Below are 22,757 nucleotides of genomic sequence, written 5' to 3'. Positions count from 1 at the left end.
CATCCAAGTAGAAAAGGGACTCTAGGAGTGATAAAAGTAAAACCCTTACCAAATATATTGGGATTATTGCTGAGTAATAATTACGTAGAAAGTTAGGTTAAAAAGCAAAAGCTCATTGATTCAAGGTGAAAAAAAAAAGAAAAAAACTTAGAAGAAGGTAAAAGAAGAGATATAGGAAAATAAAAGAGGAAGCAAAGGAAAAGTTATTGGGCCAGTTAAATAATTTGAGTGAATATAGTTATGCAGCTTGATTTTATCCACGTAGATTTTCCGTTTTTCTCTTCAAATAACCTATGGCGACAAATAATAACCATCAACTACTCTTCGATGTATCTATTGAAATATGATAAATTTATGCATTCTTCTAATGAATGTAATCTACATGTAATAAATCTTTCAGACATGTAAGCACAACTCCCGTAAACAAGGTTATTAAAATTGGGATTTTGTTAGGAAATAGCAAAATTGAGAATCGCAATAAAAAATGAAGGATTTTACTTAACTATTTTTGTAGAATCGATGTAGGATAGTAAAATCGAAAATCGTAAAATCGCAATTAAAATCGATAGGTTCTAAATACTTATCATAAGCGAATAAGTGACTATTAAGGTTTAAATTCCACAAAATACTTATACATAAATGACTCAAAGCCTAGATGTCAAATATTCTTTAGTAGTCATAATAATACTAAACAACTTAGACAAAATACTTAAAGGCAAATCCTAGATGTGTGACAAAATACTTATCATAAGCGAATAAGTGACTATTAAGTTTCAAGGGAAAGACTAGATGCCTACCAAAATACTTAAAAGCAAGGGCTATATGCAATCATAAATCACGAAGAAATCGTCAATTATATAGATTATCCCCCATCATATCAACATGTTCGTCTTCATCAATCTCTTACGGTGAAGAGACCCTGTGGTATGAAAGAATAAAAAAAAAAACTTGGTCTTTTATGCGTTTATAGAACCAGGTCATGGGTACAAACCGGGCCAATTGATGTACAGGGCTAAAATTGACCCGCATCATAAAAATGGACATAATCCTTCAAAATCATCTAAAATCCTGCGCTTTTGCATAGATTTCACAATTTTGATGCGCTTTTACTAGGATTTTGCATGTTTTGGGATTTCGATATGAAGTTGAATCGTTGAAGATGGGTAAAGTCGCAAGTTTGAACCCCGGACTTCACACTTCTCCACATTTAAAATGTATAGGTCTTAAAGCACTAGCTAGACTACTTGAAAAAAAAAAAAAAATCCGTCTTAACAAATGGAAATAATCAATCGTAAGTATGTGAAGAAAACATGCGTAATATTCCTACTAATATGTTCTTTTCCCCCTTTCTATTGATAAACAATAAATTTGCATTCATAACATCGACATTTAGAATCATGCTCTTCCCAATATTTTGAAGAGAAGGTGCTACATTGCATTGAGATCTCCAAAAAAATTGTCTCTTATGGATTTGAGGATCCATGTGTATTTCATAAAAGAACAGTACAACACTGTAATAATCTTTTTTTTTTTTCTTCTGTACAACACTGTAATAATCTTTATTCACATGGTGTCATTAACCTAATTGGCAAAAGAGATTCCAGACATATTGATCCACGTACAACATTTTGAAAGTAGAATTTGCTGATTTAAATTTCCCAGATTTGACAAATGACATGTTACAAGGAACACATGTGATTGACAAATGTTCCTTGTTTTTTCTTTCTACCTAAAAAATTTATCTTTTCTTTTTACCAGGTCCTTAAATAGTATGCCAATTATTTTTTATAAATTAAAAAACAAATTAGGCTGAATTTATTGATACACTACTAGAAAAAGTAAAATTAGCGAGGGAAATCAGTGACGGAAAAAATAAAATTCCTCACAAATTCCTTGATCGCAAAATTTAATGACGGAATTAGAAAGGGATTTTACAATTTCCCTCACTAATTTTTATTTTTTTAGTAGTGATAGGGAACATCTTCATCTTCATTTCTTTCTTAAAAGAAACGAACAACATTATTACTACCACTTCCAATCCTTTTTATAAGAAAAATATAAATCTACAAAACTTTATATGTGTTTGGTCTAATACATCAACTTTTGTTGACTCGTATGTCTTTTATAAAAAGGATCAGAGAAGTGTAATTTTAGTGTATAATAAATGTGAAACTAATTTTATTAGTTTTAGAAAAAATATATGTGCCTTTATATTATTTATAAACCTTAAAACTATTTTTATTAAAAACTCGGTATCCGATTGACTTATCATATGAGAGGGCCAATCTCATCACCACTTACGGGGGCTCCATTTAAAGCCAGAATTAAGCTATGTATGGACTTGCCCAACGAGATTGACACCAGAACGAATCAAACATGAGACCTTAAGAAGAGCACACTTTAAAATCTCAAGCCAACCACTATTATAATAAAGAGTATGACTATCCGACGATAGGTCTAAAAATAAAATAAAAAAACATCTCCAATAGATAATAACTTTAGGTTTCTTATAGTGATCCCCACATGACATAATAAATTTTAGGGTTAAATATGTTTTTGGTCCTATAAATATATCAACTTTTCTTTTTAGTCCTTTTAAAATTTTCCTTCAACTTTTAGTCCCTATAAAATTTCCAATCATTACTTTTGGTCTCTATTTTGAAGTAAATTTTTGTATTTTTTTAATGAAATTGTGTAGAAACATTGTAAAAATTCCAAAAAAAATTAGAATTTTTTAACAAAACAGAAATTAAATATGAATTTGTGACCGTAAAACATAAAAAAAAAAAAATCATATTAAATTCTTGTTTTGTTAAAAAATTCTAATTTTTTTGGGAGAGATTCTTATAATATTATGAATTTTTTCAACAAAATTTTATTTCAAAATATGAATTCTATATATGAGTTTACTTTAAAGGATGGACCAATAGTGAAGATGAAATTTTTTTGAGGGAGTAAAAATGAAAGAAATTTTTTAAAGTGACTAAAACAAAAAATTGTCATATTTATAGGGAAAAAAATATATTTAACCCTAAATTTTAGCTATTGATAATTTTATTCTAATATACTTGGTTCTTTAAAGCAGTCTCTTAAATGGTCCCACATGTCTCGCTATAATACTTGTTCTAGAGTTGGTTAATGCAAAACACAAATGTAAACATTAACTAAAGGTGAAAATGGAGATGCTCTTAGTGTATATTAGTAGGGATGGTCTTATTGGATTCTTTGTGTTTATTTGGATTGTTATTGTTTGGTTTGCTTTCTCTCCATTATGTGCTTTAAGATGTGTTGTCTTGTGGGTGCTATTTTCCATTATCCTTGGGGCCTTGTCTACACTAAAGGATTGTGGTATTTTTAATATATTATTTTCTATATCTAAGAAACAAACATAAACTCATAATAATATCCTCAAATAAGCAATGCAATTTGAATTAGTGTATTTAAGGGATATGAGTTGCATGCTTAACAACTAACCTAACTTGATTACCATTTTGTATAACCCTAACCCTTAATAATGTGTTTGTATATATAGCCGTAAAGAAATAACTAACGAGATGTAGTGTTGAAAACATAATTTGGTTAATGTAATTACTACCAACATAATCTTAAACATGGTCTTGATAGTTTAGTGTGTGCGTTTGTTTATGTAAGTAGCCCATACTATGTATATGTAATAATAAACTCTTCAATATCTAGCTTGTTAGCAGAGCAACCTCAAAGTTTAAGCTCAATAAAAGTTGTATAAAATGATCACTAACAAATGTTTTAAGGATATTATTTAAGAAATACGTAAAAAAAAATATCTTGAAAATCCAAGTCAATCACTTGTTAAATATCATAACTACGTCACTTTCTATACAAAAATTATTTATTTTGGTTTATTAAACTGATGACAGTCAGTCATTCGTTATTTTTAGAGTCTTTTTATGATATTTTTGAGTTCACAAGCAAGCTTAAGCAGCAAGAAAAACTGAAGAAAGGGAATCATGTCACGATAACTGAAAAACGTGTCACGATTATTGGAAAACGTGTCACGATTTAGAGCTTTCAAGAAACTTGCATTCGACATTGGTGAAAACGTGTCACGATGGCAAAAACGTGACACGATTATGGAAACCCTAATTTAGGTGGTTTGTTACACAAGCATAAACGTGTCACGATTTACTTAAATCGTGCCACGATTTTAGGAGCAGTTCTTGCCTATTTAAGCTGAATACTATTTTGAAAACAAGGGTTACGAATTGGAGAGAGCAAAGTGCGATTTTGAGACCTAAAGACGGCTAGGAGGGCGATTTCTTCAACCTTCTATCAGTTCATGTATGTTTTGATTCCACTATTGATTATGCTATTTGTAAACTCAATTATGAGTAGCTAAATCTCTTAGAGATTAGGTCTGAGATGATTCTTTGTAACCCTAATTGAACCATGTTGCTGTGAAACTCTATTTATTGTGAATGACAATCTAGTTTTTATTCAATTCAATTGTTCTTAATATTTTTTATATCATGATCAAATAAAAACATGATTTAGTGAGAACGAATGACTACTGACCATAGTTTTCTATACACCAAAAATGTAAATCATTTTTATATGCTCATTCATTTATTTTTCAAAATAGTTTATTTTAAATAAAGATTTGAAGAAACTATCAAATCTTATTGTAAAATTATTAATGAACATTGTATATATACATTATTATAATTTAAATGTTCAAGCAGCATAAAGTTAAACAAATTAAGCACATTTTTGTTAAGACATTATTATAATTAAATATAAACAATGACAAAGACAGAATGTCCAAGTTAATTCTAGCTAGTAGAATTAAGTTGCCATATTCTTCTGCTTCTAAAAAGTGTGTGCTGTCTGCTTGTATTACTAATTGGCTGATCTAGATACAACTTATTACAGGATCTCTTCTCTTCTGGCTAATGACTTTCCTACTTTTGTTCCAAAATGTTCTCACAAAACAAAGAAAAAGGGACATGAAAATAAAATAATAAGGAAAAAGCAAATGACTATAAGAAGCATTTATATACTTCACTTGGAAATACATAAAGGGGTGCTTCTAATATGTGTACATATATTAGAAAAAAGTTCAATGGTGGACCCTTGAGGTTAACTTAGTATAGCAGGTTAATCAAAACTTAATATTAAGTAAATAGATATTTTAGTCATATAAATTGTAAGTGTTCATCAAATGACTTGATAAATTTTGAAATAACAATCTCCATCGAAGTATTAAGAAAATAGATATTTTAGTCATATAAATTGTAAGTGTTCATCAAATGACTTCATAAATTTTGAAATAACAATCTCTATTGTAAGTGTTAAGAAAATGATATGATTTAGTGTAATCATAGATGTCGGTATAGGTGTCCGACATTGGGATACACTTAATTTGAGGAGTGTCCATGCTCGATAAATCATGACCATATTAAAGGCCATTAATATTATATATAGATAGAAAGCAGTATCATTATTGATAGGGAAAGGCTTGTATCAAACGTTATGTCAGAATCTATAATTCTGTTAAAGAAAAAGAAGGAAAGAGAGAGAGAAATAAAAAACTCAAAGATAAGGAACTTTGGTTCTTTTTTGTGTGTATTTATAAGCAATGATGGTTGTGATGAGTGAAAACACTTTTACAAAAACTAGAAGAATAGAAAGAAAACTATGTCACCAGTTGGATTACCACCAGGTTTCAGGTTTCATCCAACTGATGAAGAACTTGTCAATTATTATCTAAAGAGGAAAATCAATGGTCAAGAAATTGAACTTGATATTATTCCTGAAGTTGATCTTTACAAATGTGAACCTTGGGAATTAGCAGGTCCATATTCTTTATTTATGTTATTTTTCATTTCATTTATCAAATTTGCCCTAATGGAAATTAGTATTTGGATTGCACATTCATATTTTTTTTTTACTTTCAAGCAATTTAATTTTCATTTTTCAATATCATGTGCAAGAAAATGTGCAACCGCGATATTGCTAAAATTTGCAGGAAAATGTGTGATCGATACAACCGCGATTGTGGTTGCACTTCCCTTGAGGAGACCTCTAAAACCTTTAGATTGCGGCCGCGATTGTGGTTGCAAGCCGCAATTTAGAACGACGCTAAGAATCACAACAGGATAGAAATCTTTATGAAAAAACTACTTCAAAATTTGCACCTAAGTTTCGATATAACTACTCTCTAAGTAATATGATAATTTATGTTCTTCATTATAGAGATTTTCTTTAACTATTTTGATTTGTAACTCTTTTATTTTACATTATTCTTCACTTATATTTATATGTGTATATATGTATTTTCCATTAGGCTAAGTTCTTAAATTAATTTATTCTGATGGAAACATTTTTTTGGTAATGTATAGAGAAATCATTTTTGCCAAGTAGAGATCCAGAGTGGTACTTTTTCGGACCGCGGGACCGAAAATACCCTAATGGATTTAGAACAAATAGAGCAACAAGAGCAGGATACTGGAAATCTACTGGTAAAGACAGAAAAGTTTCATGCCAAAACAGACCTATTGGTATGAAGAAGACATTGGTTTACTATAGAGGAAGAGCTCCTCAAGGAATTCGAACTGATTGGGTTATGCATGAGTATCGCCTTGATGATAAAGAGTGTGAGGACAACACTGGATTACAGGTATATACAACTTATATGCATACTTTTTCGTAACTTAGATCCTCTACAATCAACTTTACGGTGCAGTAGAGATATTTCTCCTACTACGTTGCACCGTAAAACTTGTTGCAGACGATCCATTTTGGTGTGATGTGTGTGTGATGCTGATAATGCTCATAGTTTTGCAAAGAAAAATGATAATAAAAAAAAAAAAGGATTAAATATGTTTTTGGTCCCTATAAATATATCAACTTTTCGTTTTAGTCCCTCTAAAATTTTCCTTCAACTTTTAGTCCCTATAAAATTTTCAATCACTACTTTTGGTCCCTATTTTTAAGTTAATTTTAGTATTTTTTTTTAATGAAATTGTACAGAAATGTGTATAATATTGTAAAAATCTTTCCCAAAAAAAATTTAGAATTTTTTAACAAAACATAAATTTAATATGAATTTTTAACCATAAAAAATATAAAAATTCATATTAAATTCATGTATTGTTAAAAAATTCTAAATTTTTCTGGGAGAGATTCTTATAATATTATGAATTTTTCTGCAAAATTTTATTCACAAATATGAATTCTACATATGAGTTTACTTTAAAGGATGGACCAAAAATGAAGATGGAAAATTTTAGAGGGACTAAAAGTTGAAGGAAAATTTTAGAGGGACTAAAACGAAAAGTTGGAATATTTATAGGGACCAAATTCATATTTAACCAAAAAAAAAAGACTAAAAAATTGTTTCATTGGTAGCATTTGTTTGCAATTATGCAATGCAATGCAAGTGCTTTAAAATTATGTTTTGTCACAATTTTTGTGTGAACATATTTAATTATACATGTCCAATAAAAAGCTTCAAACATAAAAATCAAAATGTTAATTAAAAAATTTAATAAAGTCCTTATTGAAGTTATTATTAGTATTATAGTTGCCTTGTGTTTTTTCTGAGATGTGTGACTTGTAATTGTTTCCATGATTAAGTGCTAGATTGATATAGTTAGAATTTGAGTTTTAGCTATCATATTATCTACACAGTTTGAAAACTCAAGGTTGCAGTCAATGCAGGAAACTAAGTTAATAAATTGATGTTTTACAAATAATGTCCACATTTTATGCTTGGATAAATAAGACAACAAAGCAACAAAATTCTTTGACCAAAAAATAAACAAAAATAAAATTCAACAACAATTTAGATGGTTGATGGTGTTCAAATATATGATTAATTTTGTAGATGGTTAATGACTATAGCAAGATGTTCAATCCATTAATCATTCACAAAATAAAAATCAACCACGATTTTGAATGTAACGGTTTTCAGGTATATATATGAACATAAATTATGTTGAATAAATATTATCTATATTTAAAACCTCAAAATTATGTTGAATAAATATTATCTATATTTAAAACCTCAAAATTATGTATTTGAATACTTGAAAATCGTGTTTAATGTTGTTCAAAGTCCTGGTTAATTACGTTCGATGGATGATTAATGAATTGCAACACCTTGTATTATTCATTAACCCTTTGGTTTTTAATGTCAAATTACCATTTCTCATAAAAGCAAATATTTTTGTTGTACTCAAAACTAGTCTTTGGTGCCCACCTAACCCTTTGGCCTTTACCTACTTTCATAACTCTTTTTTCTTTGTGTGTATAAGCACACTTGTCACCATATATTTGATCTGAAAAAGCATGAAGTTTGATTCTTAAGATAGTAACAAAAGCAATTTTCATACTTGTTTTTCAGTTATAATCACAGTCACATAGTATAGAAACACAGTAAATAGTACTTGAAACTACAGAATTTAATGTACTATATCAAAAAAATATTGTTAATTTGGACCATAAAAGAACGTGGAAAACTGCATGGTGTGCATGCAAAGCTTCAACTTTTTCCTAGTAGTATAGTTTTATTTCTTCTTTTTTTTCTCTCTCTTCTCTTATGCATATTACTTTATATTTTTTTATTATAAGGTATTCTATAAACTTATAACTGACATATTCTTTACTTGTGCTTCTATAATATCTCTATATGACAAAGTTATATACTGCATCTTATGATTTCTTTTGTTAATGTAATGAGACAAAAGTCTTATACCTACCTACTTATGGTCCAAATCACTTTTTTAATTAATTAATTCCTTTTTTTAGTGATATTGGTCTTTGTCAATTTTTGTCCTTGTTATGTTTCATGATCTAGAATTATTAGATTCTTCTCATAATCCATGAAGGTTTGTACACCCTCATAAAGCAGTAATTCTTCTATCCTATCTATCACTTTCATTTTGTGTCGGTCACTTTTCACTTTATTCTTGAACACAAAAATAGACCAATAGATACTATATAATAAACTCCATAAATTAAAAATGAAATGAAATAAAGAGATATAGAGAAACAGTTCAATACATACCAAATTATGCTTTAAATGATTAAGCCAGGGTATCCATGAGGTCTTAGCTAGATACTTATATGGCATAAGATTTTAATAATGAAGTAAACATGGTAAGAGTCACACATTGATATATGTCATGTATAAAAATATATTAATATTTTTATAACAATAGATAAAATAAAGTTAAATTATTTTCATATAAATTATAAATTGTTTTCATAAACTATCCTTAAAAGCTTATGGAAACTAACTGAAAACAATTTATAAACATGTCATAAGTGTGTTCCATAAGTTATTTCAAACACTCTCACAAGTGTTTGTGTAATAGGTAAAATCAAATAAGTTAATCCAAACAGATTCATAATCTTAAAAGTGTCTATACGCGGCATACAATTAGATATCCTTCATTTTACAAATCAGTTTTACAATATTGAGATAGACTTTATCCAAATTCTAAGATAATAAATACAATACAAATATATTCAACCCTCTAAGTAACCTAAAAATGTATCTTAAAGTTTCCACTTGATTACAAATATAGAAGTATCCCTATTAATACTCTTTTTTTTTTTTGAAACAATCCCTATTAATACTCTTGAACAAGAAACATAGCCCCCTTTGAATCTTTACGCCACATACTTGTTCAGAGATTATCCTATATGGTTTTAACACATTTTGTAGATCATTTTAGGCCTCAATTGTTGACTACACAGTAATATGATTTTGACTTGAAAAATCTTATACTTTAGCACTACTTAGACTCTAGATAAACAACTTAATTAATATTTATAGTATAAACACTTATCATATAAGTGTTTATATATAAATTATTTTTATGATAAAAGATAAAATAAAAGTCAAATTGTTTTGATATATAAGCTATAAGCTGTTTTTGTAAATTATCTTTAAAAGCTTATGGAAATAAGCTAAAAATGGCTTATAGACATGTCATAAACCGACAATCTCACTCTCTTAGATAAACTCAAATAATTCAATCCAAGCAGACTTTTAACGAGCGTGATTGCATTGCAGGATACGTATGCATTGTGTCGTGTGTTCAAGAAAAACGGAATCTGTTCTGATGTGGAAGAGCAACAAGGACAATGTAGCATGTTACAAATTGAATGTTCTCAAACCATAATCAATAATGAGTGTGAAATGATGTCTCCAGAAATACTAGGAACATCATCTTCATGCTTAGAAGAGGAAGACAAAGATGATTCTTGGATGCAATTCATTACAGAAGATGCATGGTATTCTTCTAATACACCAATGGTTGGTGGTGAAGAAATTTCACATGTTACATTTACAAATTAATATTTTGAAGACTTGATCAAAATCAAGATTGGTGGTGAATGAATAACTTGAAAGCTGGAATATATAATTATATAATTAAATACATATACACATTTAATCACAAAATTAAATATTAATACACTTTTACCATAACTGTTAATTAGTAACAGATTTAACTTTTTGTTTTTTTTTAATTATTATACTTATAAATTGGTGATAATGGTTTGGTTTGGTTTGGTTGGTGGACTTGTTTAGGGGTCATATTATAAGGCATTGGTTTTTATATATGCATTTTTGTACTAAACCTCTATCTCAGAGGTTTATTGGTGTTACTTGTGGAATAATGATAAATCACACAAGTGTTATTCTCATTGTATTTCTCTTGGAGAATGGAATTATATATAACAACGGGTATACCAATTTGGCAATGTATTTTGTCGTTTCATTATTGCAAATATTACTCCTAGAAGCATTCAAACTATATTTAATTTACTGTAAAATGATTTAATTTTTATTGAAAACAGAACCTACAAAAAATAGTACAAAAAAATTGTATAATACAGTTACAAAGAACTACCAAAACAATAACATGGCTTAATAAAGTAAAAGTTCAAGATTCAAGTGTAAACTCTTTGATATCTCCATGTCAAGAGAAATTTAACATCAGATCACACCTTCCATTGCTCAAAATCTTCGGACTTTAACATGAACGAGCTCGCGTTTCGATGTCCACCACCTCCAAATGCCTAATAGAAGATTCTCAAAAGAAGTTAGATATAAGTCCAATTGAAAGTATGAAGCACGGATACCTCTGTGGTTAGGTGTGCCTCCGACACAAACAACGCGTGTCGCGTCAGGTGTTTGTGTTGGAGTTCGTGCTTCATAGATTGCAAGTAATATATCACATGTTAACATAAGTTAAGTATGATATGCATAAGCAAATTGATGAAGGAACCTGAGAGATAGGAGTTGTATCTTCATTGTCTACACTCCTTAGACTTATTTTTAGCTTCTGGTCATTTTCAAGCTCTGGAACATTGTATACAACAGCTCCAATACCCCTAAAAGTAGAAATAAGTCCATAAAAAGGTATTATTGATGAAAAAACATAAAACTGGTCGCATATATCAACTTTTCAAGAGAAATATATCAACTTTTTTTTTGCATATATTCAAATAACCAATTTCAAAAAATAATATTGGCAAAAAAATTTATGTTTAAGTTCCACAAGCACCAAAAATTCCGCGGTAGAGTCTACCAAACACCAACAATTATAGTGTCCCTATAGACGCCTTCATACAAACACCTCATCGTAGTGCAAGTCTAAAGAATATTCATCATTTTGAAAGTGTCACAAAACAACTTCTCTGCACCATAAACAAATTCTTGTAAGCCTAAAGAAATTTGAATCCCTCGTTCGTGAAATTGAATTGTAGAATCTCATAAAACACCAGCGCCGAAAGGAAACCATTTAAAGGTAAGGGCTCTATGTCTTGACCATGATTTAAATGAAAAAATAATAGGTTATGAGATTGAATATTAATATGCATCTTGAATTCAATGGATGATTGAAAAAACATAATAAACCTTTTCAATCATCCATTGAATTCAAGATGCATATTAATATTCAATTTCATAACCTATTATTTTTTTTTCATCGAAATCATGGTCAGACATAGAGCCCTTACCTTTAGATGATTTCCTTTCGACGCTAGTGTTTTAAGAGATTCTACGATCGAATTGTAGAAATGAACGCTTCAAATTTCTTTACGCTTACAAGAATTTTATTATGGTGCAGAGAAGTGGTTTGTGACACTTTCAAAATGGTTGATATTCTTTAGACTTTTACTAAGATGAGGTGTTTCTATGAATTGAGAGATGGTATGCGTGAGAGTTTGTGTTTAGGGAATCATAATATCAGACTACTATAGATCCCATTTTTTATAGCTTTTGACAAGTATCATTTCTTCAAGCAACACACCTATTAAACATCAGCTCTGAATTGTACACTCTTTTTGCCGTTTTAAGCTATACACGTGGCAGCACAAATTTGCAGTTAATTCTCTATTTTGAAATTCAAATCCCTATTAAAAAACAAACAAGATGTTGTCCGATCCACAATTTAAGGAAAACTATGACCCACCTCTCTTCCTCTCTCTCTCTCTCTGATCCAAGATTTTCTCTCAAAATTTCACCAGCAAATTTGTAAATCAGCACTTTGACAATTTCAGCCTGCTAACTTGCACTCAGATTAGGATAGTTTGATCGGCCCTATGTCACGTTCTATTTGCGCCACCCCACTTAGGACCCAAATGAGAGTGTGTCCTCTGAAATCACCCATAGAAGAGCAACCCGGTACTATGAAACTCTTACCATGTCCAGGTCCAGGGAAGAGTGAGATCCATTGTTGATTTATTATTGGTAGCTTTACCTTGCATTTGCAAAAGACTGATTCCATTACTCTAGCCTATGACATCTTAGTCACACAATAACAACTCTAGCTCCTTTTCATCCTCTCAAAGCACCACTAACCTCTATTAACTTCTGTAAATAAAATGTTCTAATGTATCAGTTTGGTTAGTCAGTACTCACCAGTAAATATTCTATCCTCTGAATGTTGATATCTCAATTTCGGATTTAACAACAGCTCCCAGATTGGGAGCTTTAGGTTGATAGAACTGGATCATTGTATTGGAAAGACATGGAAAATTTTGCTAATAACCTCTATCTCTTCTTCACTTGTGCCCAAGTGATTCAGGAACAAAGATCATAACACACGAATACATGCCCCCTCGTGTGTTCGAGAGAGATCATAGCCTCTTGTATTAGGCATGTCTCTATCTCCAACATTCGTTGTGTTTGACACTCCGTCGACACGTGTCCAACAATTCAGACAAGTGTCCCAAACAATATCATTTTTTCTTTGCTTTGACACACCGTAAACACTCCTTGGACACATCTCAGACACATCTACGAAAGTTTAAGATGTGACTGAGCAATGATGACCAATACGGGGGTTAAAGAAATTGAATTTGACTACATCATTTCTAGCTTTTCAGTAGCATGGATGAATGAAGATGAAAGACTATCATATCATGTTTTTTATTCTTTTTTAAGAAAATTGCTCAATTTAGATCTTTTATTACATTCTTATTTTATTTAATGATAGTATATAAAAATATGTTTCAGGATTAGTGTCGTATGTTGTTTACATTAGTAGTGTCATGTCAGGTGTTGCTTCATAGATCACAACACTCCCTCCCTAATACCACTCCAACAAAAAAAAAAGACCTTGTGCTATTATTTTCATCCTATTACTTGTTCCTTCTCTAACTGATAATCATAGTAAATATTTCAACCAACTACAGCTGTCAAATCCAAATTGTTACAATTACTTAAAATGGGACATGCAGGGAAAGTGTAGCACCTCAATAATACAACTAGGATATACATCTATGGCACATAGCTAGTGAGGATGACATTTTTATGTGAGAATAAAAAGAATAATTAGAGTCATAAGATTAAAATGTGTGAATAAAATTAAAAGGTTGATTAAGTGAGTCCTGAACTTATATACTTTCACGCACATGTTTTCTTCTCACTCATCTTCTTCTTGACCCATCGACTCCCAAACCTCCTTCACGTTCTCGACCCCGAACCTTCCACCATCACTCACGAGCCCTGTCATCTTTCTCACAACATTTCCCTCTGCGTCCCTATCGATGTGAATCTTTCGTCCGCCTTCAACCCCTCTTGTCGTGAATATCCCATTCGCCGACATGACATGACATAGGGTCTCGTCCACTTCTTCTTTCATGAGACATTCAAAGAACATGTATTGTTTCATCTACATTTTATTGATAAATCAGCTTTTTTGTTTCTTCGTTTACTTGATTTCTCTTCACATGTTGCTACTAATTTTACAATATAAATTTTTTTATTGCAAAAAGTACTTACTAGATTTTAGGAATATTTTTATGGAGATAAATAATAATGAAATTGGTTTAGCTTCACCATCAAAAGACTTCAATGATCGACAAAACTTCTCGAAAGAATGGATTCTTACATGTGATGATGAACTCACACTTGTGATTGGCAAGGCATTGATACTTTAATAGGAGGAAATTTTTATAAAAATTATGCACATATTGTTGGTTTTAATGTGTGTAGTTCAACTAAAACAAAAGATAATAGTGTCAAATGAAAGTATTTTCTTTGCTCAAAATAGAGTTTTAAAGCGGGGGGAAAAAAGATAGTCTTGTCTCAATTGCAAATTAGTGAAAATAGTTTGCCTAAGGTAGAAAAAGAAAACTAACACGAGAGGGATCAGAGATGCAATGCAAAGATTGTTTTCAGAAGAATTATTGAGAGTAAATATGACGTCTCAAAATTTTATGAAGGCCATTCACATACACTTGTCACACCTAGAAGGAAACAATGTCAAGATCGGCAAGGAATGAAAACAGTGCTCATTAGAATTTATTGTTTTCTCGCAGTAGAGCTAATGTGGAGACTTCAAAAGCTTATCAATTAGTGAATGAGCGAGTTGGGAGTTATGACGATATATGATGCACACAAAGAGATTTTCAAAATTATTCAATGTATTTAAAAAAATTGATCAAAGACTCTGATGTAAATATGCTTATTGATAAGTTTAGAAGAAAACATAAGATGAAACATTCATTTTTCTATGATTATGAGTTTGATAGTGAAGGGAAACTTAAATATGTATTTTGGATTTATTGCATTTGTCGGATAATTACTCTTTGTTTGGAGATGTGATTTCATTTGACACAACATACGGTACAAATAAGTATTCTCTGACACCATTCACTGACATAACATTTTATGCAGATGAATAGTATGAGTCATTTATGTGGTTGTTTAAGACATATTTGAAAGCAATGGGAGGACATAAACATGTGGTGATAGTAACATACCAAAACCCAACAATAACGATTGAAGTGGATGAGGTTTGTAATGGGTATTATCATAGATTTTGCATGTGACACATTATAAATTTGAATAAGGGGAGTGGTTCCTTAAATTTGAATATGAATCACCATCTCAAATAATTTGTTCGGAACTTAGAGTACTAGGAAGAATTAGAATTAAAATGGAATAATATTATTTGTTTGGAACTTTCTAAAATGTATGATATTTAGAAGCATTTAGATACCAACTTATTTCAATGATATATTTATGGATGGAATTTTGAGAACAACTTCAAGATTTGAGAGTGAAAATTCATTCTTTGCTAACTACTTGAATAAGAATCTTACTTTAGTGGAATATTGGATGCAATTTGATTATGCTTTAGAATCACATATGCACAAACAACTTTTTGTAGATAATGATGCACTTCCTTCTATTCCAAAATTGAAGATGCACATGGATTTAAAGAAGCAAGGTAAAGAGGTTTACACTCACATACTTTTTTACTTTTTTAAATATTTTGGAGGGAGTTGTGGAGTGCATGTGTAGATTGTGGGATTAAGAACGAAAGAGGAAAGTGAAAATTTATTATTTTCTATATTTGATAATGTTGTAGTAAATGACACCAAAGTGAGCAAATATATTGATGTTTATCGTCTTTCTTACGGCATTGCACATTGTTCATGTAAAACATTTGACTCTCAAGACACGTGCAAAATGTAGTGATAAACAACTTCTCTATATTTTCTCACTTTGGTGTCATTGACCACAAAATTATTAAGTATTTAAAATAATAAATTATCACATTCCTCTTTTGGTACTTCAATTCCACAATCTACACATGCACTCCACAACTACCTCATATATGTAAAAAAAAATAAAAAATCATTAGTATAAACTTATCTATTGTGCTTCTCTAAATTCATATGCATCTTAAATTCTTAAATATAATTAAGTGTATCATTATCTATAAAAACTTCTTTGTGCCTCTGTGCTTTTAAAGAAGAATCGAATCGCATCCAAAATTCCCTTAGTAAGTTTCTTATTAAAGTAGCTACCAAAAAATGAATTTCCACTCTCACATTTAGAGGTTGTTCTCAAAATTCTAACCATAAATATATCTTTAAACTAAGTAGGTATCCACATGCTTCAAAGATCATATATTTTAGAAAGTCATTCATTTTCTTCCAACTTGAAATCATTTTTAATATCATTCTAATTTAATTTTAATTTTTCTAAGTACTTAGATTTCCAAGAACATGACTTGAAACGATTATTAAAATTCATATTCAAATTTAAGAAACCCCCCACTTTTTTTGAAAGTTTTTTTAGAAAGTGTCACATCCAAAATCTATGAGAAGACCCATTAAAAACTTCATTCATTGCAATGTCATAGTCGGGTCTTAATATGTTATTATCACAACATGCACATGTCCTTTCATTGCTTTCAAAAATGTCTCAAACAACCACACAAATGATTCAATATTCATGTGTTAAAAATGTTCGCTCTGAAGGTTATGCTTTGACAATGATGATTTACGCCAGTGAATGGTGACATGGAATACTTCTTTGTATTTTTTATTGTGTCAAATGAAATCATATCTCCAAACAAAGAGTAATTTTCCGACAAATGTCATCAACTCAAAATACATATTTCATTTTCCCATCATCATTAGACTAATAATAATAGAAAAATGAATGATTCATTTCATGTTATCTTCTAAAATTATCAATAAACATATATGCATTAGAGTCTTTAACCAGTTCTTTTTAATCCCTTGAATAATTTTGAAAATCTCTATGTGTGCATCCTATATGGTCATAACTCTCAACTCGCTCCTTTAGTAATTGATAAACTTTTGATGTCCTCGCATTAGTTCTATTGTAAGGAAATAATAAATTCATATTAACAATGTTTACACTCCTTGTCGATCTTAACAATTGTTTCTTCCTAGGTGTGACAAGTGTATGTGAATGAACTTCATAAATTTTTTTAAGACTTCATGTTTACCCCCAATGCTTCTTTTGAAAACAATCCTTACATTACATCCCTCTCATGTCAAATTTCTTTTTCTACTTTTAGGCAAACTATCTTTTATTCCACTTTAAATCCCTCTTTTGAGCAAATAAAATACTTTCATTTGACACCATTTTATATCTTTAGTTTCAATCCAACTATGTGCACCAAAACCAACATCATGTGCATAATATTTCTATTAAAGTACCAAATATCTTGTCACTTACATGTTTGAATTCATCTTCGCACATAAGAATTCATTCCTCCAACGTTTTTGCTAGATCATTGAAGTCTTTTGACGGTGAGCGATATCAACTTCATTATCACGTATCTCCATAAAAATAAAACTAAAAATAACACAAAAAAGAATCAATAAATAAACAAGTTAGCAATTAAAAAATTAAAATTTAGTAAGTATTGTTTGCAATTGAAAAATAATCAAAATTAGTAGTGCCCGTGTGATGAAGAAATAAAATAAAATCAAAAGAAGAAACACAAAGTGTAGATATATCAATAAAAATTAGATGAAGCAATACCTGTTATGTGAATAACGAAAGAAGAAGTGGATGGGACCATTTGGAACGTCGACAAAAGGGAGATCCACAACACGGGGGTTTCTGGGCGAAATGGAGATTCACGACACATAGGACACAAAGAGAGATGGTATGAGATAGATGAGAGGACTCGTGAGGTGTGTGATGGCGGCCGGAACTGGTGGAAGGTTGTGGTCGTGAAGGTGAAGGAGGTAAGGGAGTCGATTGTCAAGAGGAAAACATGTGCGTGAAAGAATATGTCACATGACTCGCTAAATAAATATTTAAATCTCAGCCACATATTTTAATCTAATCACTACTACTTATTCCTTTTTTTAGTGGATAACTTTTATCTCACATAAAGATGTTATTCTCACTAGATATGACAAAAAATTTACTCAAATGGAGAATGGCATCCATTTGAATAAGAAAATAAAATAAACAAACCTCAATTTCATATTCTGGCTTTTAGTAGCTAATTGATGTCCTAGTTCACTCCTTAACTCTGAGAGAGCAACATCTGCATTAACAGCCTACAAGCACAAAAAGTTGAAAGCAATGAGATGTTGTGTTTATATAGTTCCTTCTAATTAAGAAAAAGGTTTAAAAACCACAACAAAAACTTGATCTTGCATAAGATAATCCGGATATTGCATCTAAGAAATGAGGGACGGGTGCACAAGCATACCAATGATGTATTAAAAACTACGCACTGATGGAGAACTAAGATGAAATAAATAGCAGACGGATGTTCATGATAACGGGATAACAAAAGCAAGCAGTGTTAAAAAATAGCTGCTATAGCAGAGCGGAATTTGAACAAATCGCTATTATTTCATGATACACTATTTAGAAAAAATGTTTTCAAATAGAGGCTATAGCAACGTCATAGCATTATTGTGTAGTGAAATTTAAACAAAGCACTATTTTCTGCTTTCCACAATCGACAGCTGAAAACAAGGCATACATAGGAGTAGAGAAGGAAATATCAGTCATACCAGGCAGCGACCATGTTCACCGTTTCCAAGGGCAATTTCATATGATTCACTTAGACAGTCATCAATTAATTTTTGCTTATGCGACAAGCTCACCATGCCTTGACTAATGACAGTGTCCAAATCCAACGAAAGCAACTGCCGTAATTTAAAAAAAAAAAATGTCAGTTAATTTAAGTATATCTAACAGTGCATTAGGATACGTAGTGACGGCATCCAAACATGACAGAAGCAAGAACCTTAGAATATAGTACATGTAAGAATTTGTCCAGGGCTTTTGGTTTTTAATTTTCCACATAGATATTCCAAAATATTCATTGTAAAGAACTTTACAAAGAAAAGTTGCAAAACAAATATTTCAAATCAAACATACAAATATTAAATAAAGAGAAGTTGAAAATAAGGGCACCTGTCCTCCAACAACAACAATTAAGGGTTGAGGTTTTCATAGGGAAAAATCATTTTCATCATTGTCAACCAAAAATGTGCAAACACATTGAATGTCGTTATTGAGTTGAGTGAATATATGTAATCTTGATTGAATCAGATATGTAAAATGCAGATCCAAAGAGAATATATAACCGTAAAATGTTTTTTTGAAGTTGATGTCACTGGAGATGGGAAGAATGGGGAGGGACGGCCTTGTTGAGAATAAAAGAGAGGGTTAGGGGATTGATGAAGGTTAAAAATGAGGTAACAGTAAATGCATGAGATGTTTGGAATTGAGTGTAGTTAATGTTATGTTTGGAGTTGAGATAGACTTGTAACATTATAAAAATGCATTGAATGCAAAACACGAAACAGCAAAATAGTCGGTCCAAAATTGCTTTAGAGAAACATACAAGAGATAAAAGAAAAAGATTTTTTTTAAGTTAACAACTCAGCATATAGAGAATGTTGAGATGTCATCATCAAAATTTGACAGTTGTTTTAATAAATTATTATAATAAATGAGCCTAATACAAATATTACAAATATGCGTTATTTACACGAATATATAAGCAAAGCAAGGCAGAAGCGATGTCAAGTTACCTGGTCAAACAAGGAAGGGTTTATCTGAGCATCAAACTCAATCTTCATATCCTTCAAACCACTGCTAAAAGCTTTGCTATTCGGAAGTCTCCACCTCCAAAGATCCACATCTTCGATGTAATGATAAAGTTGCCTCGCACGCTCGTATTCACCAAGCACCGAAGGTTGGTTCACCACAACACCAACATCAGGATTCAGTAGCTTTTCTTTGAAGTAATCAAAAGCAATAGTAGCTCCACTCCTCTCCATATCAATAACCTTAAATACATTCTCGCCAAGTGAAGGATCATCACGACAAAGGCTCTCAAAGGCAGTTTTGTGATGGTCCAAAATAATCACTCTAGAAACACAACAAAAAAACCTCACTCAGTTGATGCAAACAAAGATACTTCAATTCTTAAATCATCTTTTATTTTAACTTTAATTCTTAAACCATCACAGCAACAAAAGACTATTTTAAAAATCTCTTACGTCCAAACAAATATATCAGTTTTTTCTTCTAGTTTCCATCAAAAATTGTCTGCTTTTGGTCATGAAAGATGGGAAATTTGGATTTTGACCCTTCTGGTTTTTGTTTTAGGCCTCGGTAACATTTGTTCGGGTTGCTTACAAATACTATGTGAACCATATTGATTTTAGTCCCTGAATTATAAACCACATAAAAACCAGAGTTTAAAATAGGGGCTCGCGACCACGATCGAGCTGCGAAATAATAGTTTTTTATGTTGCTGAAACCACAATGCAGCCGCCATTGAGGCAGCATCAGCACATTTGAGCGTAATTCTCCGCAACTGCAACTGTTACTACAGTACAATCGCTATTTAAAACTCTGATAAGGACTCGTTTGAACATAAAAAATACTGTTACAAGGACCAGAACAAATAAAAAAGACCAAAGGTGAAATTTTCTATAATTCATTCAAGGACTAAAATCAAAATAAAATTACATGGAAACAAAAAGAAAAACCTATGCAGCATGGAAAAGAAAGTAGTACCTTGGAACTTTGGTGGAGATTTCCTGAACAAATCCAGGTGGCCCAACAAAATCAAGAAGATAAAGATCATCAATTTCATTCAATGGAAGGTCTTCAGCTCTGAAAAGGGTAAGCAAAACAACATTTTTAATAATTAAACAAAAAGTCAAAAAACAAGGACTATTATCATTAAAGTGTCCCACACAAAAAGTGATATGACCTGAATAAGTGTTTATAAGTGGGGGCAGTCCTCACTTCACAAATTGGTTTTGTGAGGTTGTTTTTGGTCCAACGACAAAGTCTAAGTTGATATCAGAGTCTATCCAATATCTGCTGAACCACCTGCTATTAGGTTTCCGCTATCGGGCTACCCACCATTTATATTCACGCATCAAGCCCAATGATGTTGGACAAGAGGGGTGTTAAAGAGTCCCGCATTGTGGGATTGTATTAGGACCAACCACAAATTCTAATACATAGCATATCTGGCATGATTCCCTTTTGTATTATCAAAGATTCATTGAGCCACCTGTTATCGAGTCACACTCCAGAAGACCAATTCAAGGTGTGAGGGGTCGTGGTGGGACCATAACCCACATGTTTCTTGATCATAACTAGCTATGATACCATATTACAATTTTTTATAGAACTAACTCCTAACTAATATGTAAGACAATTAGACCAATTAACTCCTAATTAATATGTACTCCCTCCGTTCCAAAATATAAGCAAATTTTACTTTTTAGGTTCATTCCATTAATGATGTATGTGGTCCAATTTGCTTATATGTTGGAACGGAGGGAGTAATTAAATTTTACATCTCTAGTAGTATCGAAGTCATGTTTGGTAATCTATGGAGCAAGGACACTCATCGGATTAGGCGTGTCCCGTGTAGGACACGTGTTTTGTCTCGGTGTCGGACATGTGTCGTCGGTGTTGGACATGTGTCGTGTCCCATGTTAGACACATGTCCTTCTAACATGGACAAATATAATTACACTAAATTACGTGGTTATCTCAGATTATCACTGGTATCGGTGAGTCCGTGTCTGTTTTGTATCCGGTGTCCGTGCTTCATAGCTGGTAACACTCTAACAGACACACGGACACCACATTACATTCAATTATTATTTTTTAAATTGTCACTTGTGTGGAGGTATCGGTGTTGTATCATGCATCCATGTCTGTGTCGGTGCTTAATAGACTATTACAGATAAAGGAGTGAAAAATGAACAGGGTAAGAAGGCAAGGTACCTGAGAGGAGAATAGACAGTGTTGGGAAAGAAAAGAGGAGAGAGTAAGGAAGTGGCTTTGAAGTAAAGGTGTGCGGCAAGAGCGGCAAAAACTCCATCAGGACAAGGGTAATGATAGAGTATAGCAGCTGAACCCTTCTTCATGTTTGTGTTGTTGTCGGGGAACTGTACTTTGGTTTGTGTTTGTGTTGTGTCAACAACATTGTTTGTGACATCAACCATGTACGACACACCGCACCGCGCACACCGAATGCTGTTCTTGATGTATTTTTTGCAGTTTGTTTTGAAATTTAAAAGAGATAATTTAGGTTTAGTTCTCTCTAATTACGTTTTTTAAAACAAAACTTGTAATTACACTTTTAAGCTCCCCCTACGTTGAACTTTGGACTGTTATGATTTGGGCCTTTAACTATACTTTGCAAAATTAATCTTTGGACACCTAACAATTGGTCACAAGCACCTCCAATTTATGAACTTTATTACGTTATGCATATGAGAAATGATATTTGTATAACTATTTTATTACAATTTTTTGACAATTTTCTCTCTCATACTTACATTATATTCTTATTCTCTCTCTTCCTTTTTCTCTCTGTATTATTTTGGACCAATGAGAAGAGAACAAATTAAAGTTGTCAACAAAGTTGTACCAAATGGATGTACATATATCACTACTCTATGCACATTTACCACAA

The 22,757-nt window shown here is 31.3% G+C and overlaps 2 protein-coding genes across 2 annotated transcripts; one reads left to right on the top strand and one right to left on the bottom strand.

Annotated features, from left to right (window-relative positions):
* Positions 1 to 5,651: 5,651 nt before the first annotated feature.
* LOC25497348 (NAC domain-containing protein 86) lies at positions 5,652 to 10,752 on the top strand. The gene is made up of 3 exons (XM_013597369.3): positions 5,652 to 5,830; positions 6,378 to 6,655; positions 10,061 to 10,752. The coding sequence occupies exons 1-3, from the start codon at positions 5,674 to 5,676 to the stop codon at positions 10,343 to 10,345; spliced, it is 720 nt and encodes a 239-aa protein (XP_013452823.1). The 5' UTR covers positions 5,652 to 5,673; the 3' UTR covers positions 10,346 to 10,752.
* Positions 10,753 to 10,812: 60 nt separating this feature from the next.
* On the bottom strand, positions 10,813 to 22,385 carry LOC25497347 (uncharacterized). The gene is made up of 7 exons (XM_013597368.3): positions 22,064 to 22,385; positions 20,831 to 20,929; positions 19,837 to 20,176; positions 18,808 to 18,942; positions 18,257 to 18,342; positions 11,280 to 11,385; positions 10,813 to 11,070 (listed from the first exon to the last, which is right to left on the bottom strand). Exons 1-7 carry the CDS (start codon positions 22,282 to 22,284, stop codon positions 10,993 to 10,995), a joined length of 1,065 nt encoding a protein of 354 aa, XP_013452822.1. The 5' UTR covers positions 22,285 to 22,385; the 3' UTR covers positions 10,813 to 10,992.
* Between the last annotated feature and the right edge of the window lie 372 nt (positions 22,386 to 22,757).

This window comes from Medicago truncatula, chromosome 6, assembly GCF_003473485.1.
Source record: "Medicago truncatula cultivar Jemalong A17 chromosome 6, MtrunA17r5.0-ANR, whole genome shotgun sequence".
NCBI lineage: Eukaryota > Viridiplantae > Streptophyta > Magnoliopsida > Fabales > Fabaceae > Medicago > Medicago truncatula.
This window is presented reverse-complemented; position numbering and strand designations above follow the sequence as displayed.